General features: G+C 38.0%; 1 protein-coding gene across 1 annotated transcript; it reads left to right on the top strand.

Annotated features, from left to right (window-relative positions):
• Window positions 1–2827: 2827 nt before the first annotated feature.
• LOC148569631 (uncharacterized) lies at window positions 2828–5586 on the top strand. Its single transcript, XM_088508079.1, has 3 exons — window positions 2828–3152; window positions 3670–4475; window positions 5317–5586. The coding sequence occupies exons 1-3, from the start codon at window positions 2828–2830 to the stop codon at window positions 5584–5586; spliced, it is 1401 nt and encodes a 466-aa protein (XP_088364205.1).
• Window positions 5587–5840: the final 254 nt, after the last annotated feature.

Raw genomic sequence — 5840 nt, 5'->3', positions numbered from 1 at the left:
CAACAACAGCTCAACATCACTGCCGTTTATTTAGGCTTCTCTAGCCTCTTCTGTCTTCCTCTTCCCTTCTCATCATTTTGAAATTATTATATTTTAGAGAAATGCTATTGAATACATATATTATGTGAATTAAGTCTAACTAAATTTAACAATAAAATTTAGGTGAGTGAGTGTATAAAAGTGATGGGAATTATTTTTGTTGATGTCCAACTCACTTAATTTGGTTGACAACCAAATTTGTCCGTACAGTATTACTCATATTTATTATATAATATTTTATGTCTATTATATTATGAGTAAATAGTTATTTTTAATTATCAAAAATTTAAATATTAATAAAATTAATTATAAAAAATTAAAATTAATTTTATACTTGTAAAAAATAGATTTTTACAGATAAAATTATTCAAATCTTAAAAAATTAAATAAAATTTTTAAATTATTCTCTAATATAACTTAACTCTTACTTTTAATTTTATTTTCCATCATTACTCTTCTCATTTCAAATCTTACCACATTTCTCATGCCTAACTACTATCATCACTGTGATCATCACCGTGATTATTACTATCTTTCTTCCTCCCTATACTAGTTCCAAAGTTCAATCTAGAACAAGAGTATAACAAGAGTTAGCAGAACCATTAGAAGAACAATAACTAGGCAGCGGCGCTGGCAGCTACTGCACTACCACATGGCCTAATTGCTCAGCCGCAACAAACCCCAAAATAGGCCAAGCTTGAATGTTGAAATACGACGTTGCATTTGCTGGAAAAGTTCAATCAAGTTAGTCTTTTTGGCAATCAAGTTCAACCAAATTAGTTCACATTCAATAAAAATTACTTTTATTAGTAAGAGTATGAATAAATACTCCAACTAGGTGAATGTTTCCGCTTTCCTCTCCTCCTCCTCCTCCTTCTTTTTCGCGTTTCCTCTTCTTCTTCTTCGCGTGTTTTCTTCTCATTGTCGTTCTTTAATTGCTGTTGTTGTTGCTGCATTTTTTTCCTCCTTCTCTTCATAGTGATTTTGCAGCATTATGAGTTTCTTCTTCTTCTTTATTTGATTTTTTTATTTTTATTTTTGTTAAAAGAATAAAACCAGAAAAATAATGAGAAGGTAAAATAAGAAGATGATGAACAAGAAAAGAAGAAAAAGATTATGATAATGATGAAGAAGAAATAGGAGGAGTTTTGAGTTCGGTGCATTCTGGATTTGAATTTCGGTGCATTATAGTCTTAACTTGTTTTAAACCGAGTTTGTTTGTGTATCGTCATTATTAAGAAATTTCGGTGCACTCTGGATTTGAACTATTATACATATAAAAAGAAGACAACAATAACGATGATAATAATGATGATGGAGGAGGAGGAGGAGATCGAAGAAATTCAAATGAGGAGGAGGAGGAGGAGGAGCAGATAGAGGTGGTGGTGACAACAACGATAATGAAGGAGAAATATGAGAAAAAATATGAGGAAGAGAAGGAAGAGTTTTGAGTTATCATTTAGTAATTTCGGTGCATTTTGGATTTAATTTTGGTGCATTATGGATTTAATTTCTGAGTTTGTTTGTGTGTCATCGTTATTAAAAAATTTTGGTGCATTCTAAATTTGAACTATTATACATATTAGAAGAAGACGACGATGATGACAATAACAATAACGATGATAATAATAATGATTATGGAGGAGGATGTGGAAAAGAAAGGAGGACGAAGAAAATCAAGTGAGAAAAGAAAGAGGAGGAGAAGGAGATGGAGGTGATAGCGTGGTGGTGGTGACAATGACAACAATAAAAGAGAAAGATGGAGAAAAAAAAAGAGAAGAAGAAGAAGTAGCATCATGGATAGAAAAAAGAAGAAAATAAATTAAAAAAAAAAACAAAATTCACAAAGAAAGAAGCCATCAAAAGATAATTACATATAATGACATGTTTAGTAAAAAAGTAGTTAAAAATAATAGCATGTGAATGTCAATTAAGTTATACTAATTTTATTGAACTTAGAGCATTATTCTGGCTCAATTTTATAGAAATGGAGGCCATGTGTGTGCTATGCGTGAAATATGGAGATATGGGGGACTTCACAGATATGTGGGACAGTTTGGTCGTGAGGAACTCGGACCGTGCGAGTTCTTTGGATTAAAATTTTTTGCAACAAATCGCACGGTCCGTTTTGTGGTGGAGTGGAAAAATTTTGGGTATTGAAATCGTACCCTACGATTTCTTCAGTAGGGAATTTGTTCACATATCGCACCGTCCGTGTTCTTCATGGATAGTTCTAGTTGACGCACACTGAACATGGACCCTCCGTTTTGTGGAAGGGGTAAGAATACTCGGATGGTCCGAGTTCGTTTCCATTTTTTTTTTGTTCAGTTAACCTAGTCGAAGGGTGCGAGTTCCTTAACCATGCTGATATAAAAGAGTGAAGAGTTAGTGGTGGGAGCTCACTTCCGCCTTCTTCATTGTTAGCGGCTGCTTCCTCTCTTCTTCCATCTGGGTTCTTAGTTTTGAGTTTGAAGGTGTAGTTGGTAAGGCTAAGCTTATGCTTTTTTTTGTTGAGTGAAAAAAATGAGTGACAGAGTATTGCTAAAAATATATTATTTTGGTCAGATTTTGTTACAAACGAGTGAAGGAGTAAAATTTATTTGTGAAAACCCATTAGATCTTGTTATTCCTTTTATTATCTCATTTGAAGAACTCAAATGTGTAATCTGTGAAAAGATTAATTCTGAGCGGGCAAGAAAGATATCATGTATCCTATACAGATATCCTGTACCGGTGTTTGGTGGATTCATCCAGTATCAAACGAAAATATGTGACGGATGAAGCGAGCATGCAGGAAATGTTTTCAATGTATATTGAAAATCGGTGTCAGACCTCATTCATCGAGTTGTATGTTGAGTTTGAACAATCTGAGGCTGACCGGAATATTCTATGGGAAGAATATAATAGTGACAGTGAAGAAGAGTTCGAAAGCAACTACGAATTTGCTGGTCCAGATGGAGATGAAGATCAAGGTGACGGAACCATGGCCCCAGATGTGACAGAAGTGGCAAATGCACTCGCAAACGAAGTGCCGTTTGAGGAGCCATCATTCATGCGAGTGTTGGACTTGGAAGCCATGCATGTTCCGAAATATCCGGAATATATGACTGCAGGTAAAGTAACCGTGGTATTAGGATTTTTTTAGTTAGACATTGATTGAGTTATGAATAATTCACTTTTTATTTACCATTAGTTAGTCATGCGCTGAATGTAGTAGTTGTTAGGATGGAACCGGGTTAATAAAATATTTACCACTAATAGAAAATATTTTTTTTTAACTGCTATATGCTACTAGTATTTATTAGAATATAATATTTAAATTCTCTCTAATATGGTTATTACAAAATGCGTGAGTTTGTGGACATTATTATTTGCACAGGTTCGACCCAATGTACGGTGCAATCTCTTTGAACCGGACCGGTCTTACTTTGACGGTTGAACCGGCCGGTCTGCTCTAGTTTTTACATTTGCTGCTTATGTTCTTATTTTCTTTAGAGTGACATAATAACATGTTGCAAAGTCTGGAGTTATAGCATACTGGTTGCAGTGAAATTTGATTTACCTTTAGAATCGCTTATGAAATACCTGTGTATTAATGAATTTTTTTTTCAATGGTGGCTGTCGCAGCAGAAGTTCCTATTGTCGCAGACGGTGAATTTGCCATTGGTATGGAGTTCAGTTCCAGAGAAGCTGTTATTAAGGCGGTAAAAGAGTATACGATACGACGAAGCGTAGACTACCGGGTGTATGAGTCTGAGCCATTGACATTTTATGCCAAGTGTACACAGTATGGGTCAGGGTGTGATTGGGTTATCAGGGTTAGCTTGATCAGCAGGAAGTACTGTTGGGTTATAAGGAGGTATAATGGTAGCCACACCTGTACCAGGGCCACCATTTCACAGGATCATTCGAAACTGGATTCTGTCACAATTGCAGAAGCAATAAAACCACTGGTTGAGGCTGACCCCTCCTTAAAGGTAAAATCGGTTATTGCAGAAGTGCAATCGAAGTTCAACTACACCGTGAGCTACCGAAAAGCATGGTTGGCTAAGCAAAGGACAGTAGAAAAAATATTTGGAGGTTGGGAAGCATCTTATGAGGCGTTGCCTATATGGTTCGAGGCCATGTGTCACAAGGAGCCACATGCTGTTGTCCACTTTGAAACTATGCCTGCATATCAAGGCGATGACTTGGTGGGTGATATTCGGGTACTGCATCGTGTATTTTGGAGTTATTACCCTTGTATAAGGGCATTCAGACATTGTAAGCCAATTGTCCAGGTGGATGGGACTCACTTGTACGGAAAGTATAAGGGTTGTCTGCTTGTGGCAGTTTCACAGGATGGTAATAACAATATCATCCCAATTGCGTTTGCTATTGTGGAGGGAGAGACTTCTGATGCATGGCATTTTTTTCTTAGTAACCTGCGTCAACATGTTGTGACTCGGGATGATGTCGGTCTAATATCCGACAGGCACGAGTCCATCAATGCAGCTGTGGAGCGCAGTAACGGAGCTTGGTCACCGCCTAGAGCTTTTCATATGTTTTGCATCAAGCATATAGAGTCAAATTTTCTGAGAAAGTTCAAGGCCCCGTACCTCCAAAAATTGGTCGTCAACATTGGTAACCATTTATTAGATTTAATTAAATTATTAACGGATTCTTCCCTAAATAATTCTATTGAGAACGATTACTTTTCTTTCTATTCGTTGTGACCTACCAGGATATTCGAGGACGGTGCGGGAGTACGAAGTGCGTTACCAGCGGTTACGGGAACGTGGCGAGGCGTACACAAACTGGTTAAACCGAATTCTTCGCGAACAGTACGCGTTGGCTTTTGATGGTGGGTACCGATGGGGTCACATGACGACGAACCTAGTGGAGTGCATCAATTCAGTTTTGAAGGGTGCACGCAATCTTCCCATCACTGCTCTTGTGAAGGCAACATTCTACAGACTAAACGAGTTGTTCACCTGAAAAAGAGCGGAGGCGGAAGCCCGGATCAATGCTGGCCATGTGTTTTCTGATATCGTGACATCGAAGTTGCATGCAAACCAACTTGCATCAGGAAACATCCAGGTTAGTTGCTTTGACCGCCGGAATGAGGTATTCGAGGTTCGTGAGATGCCGAGCGGGCTGGAGTTTACAGTTGATCTACGTGGCCTTCGATGTGACTGTGGTGAGTTCCAGGTGGACCGGATCCCCTACAGACATGTGTTCGCATGTTGTGCCAACCAGCGACTGGATTGGCAACTATATGTGCATGATGTGTATAAGATGGACCAAGTGCGGCGGGTGTACCGAGCTAGGTTTAGGCCACTAGGTAATCCTGCCACATGGCCTGCTTATAACGGACCTCGGTTCATACCAAATCCGTACCTGAGACGGGTCACGAAAGGTCGCCCCAAGATGACGCGCTTTTTGAATGAGATGGACACCCGGATGTTACGTCGTCCCAGGCGATGTACACTATGTGGGGCTGAGGGACATAGTCGTAGCAGATGCCGTCAGTCCGCTGGTTCAAATACCAACAGAGATGCCCCCTAGGTTATAGCTTTAAGATGATCTTGTATAATATAACCTGATTGAGCAATCTGAGTTAACATGATCTGCTATATGTAACCTTATAAATTATGACAATCTACTATTATCACATATCTGTTGCGTTATATAATATGATGGTTAATACATCAATACATCAATATCTTTATGAATATATTTGTATTTTATGAAACATTATTACATACTCCAGATGGTTAATACATCAGAAAGTTCATAACAACTAGGTGATAATAAACATA

Source organism: Arachis ipaensis, chromosome B3 (genome assembly GCF_059453495.1).
Source record: "Arachis ipaensis isolate K30076 ecotype BB chromosome B3, ASM5945349v1, whole genome shotgun sequence".
In the NCBI taxonomy this organism is placed as follows: domain Eukaryota; kingdom Viridiplantae; phylum Streptophyta; class Magnoliopsida; order Fabales; family Fabaceae; genus Arachis; species Arachis ipaensis.
The sequence above is the reverse complement of the archived record's forward strand: the minus strand, read 5'-3'. Positions and strand labels throughout refer to the sequence as shown.

Bases quoted from the DNA above. Each gene is read 5' to 3' on its own strand.
- LOC148569631 (XM_088508079.1), top strand. From the start codon at position 2,828: ATGCAGGAAATGTTTTCAATGTATATTGAAAATCGGTGTCAGACCTCA. The intron at 3,153-3,669 runs GTAAAGTAACCG...CTGTCGCAGCAG, and splicing joins TCCGGAATATATGACTGCAG to AAGTTCCTATTGTCGCAGAC. The intron at 4,476-5,316 runs GTTGTGACTCGG...GATGTGTATAAG, and splicing joins TTAGTAACCTGCGTCAACAT to ATGGACCAAGTGCGGCGGGT.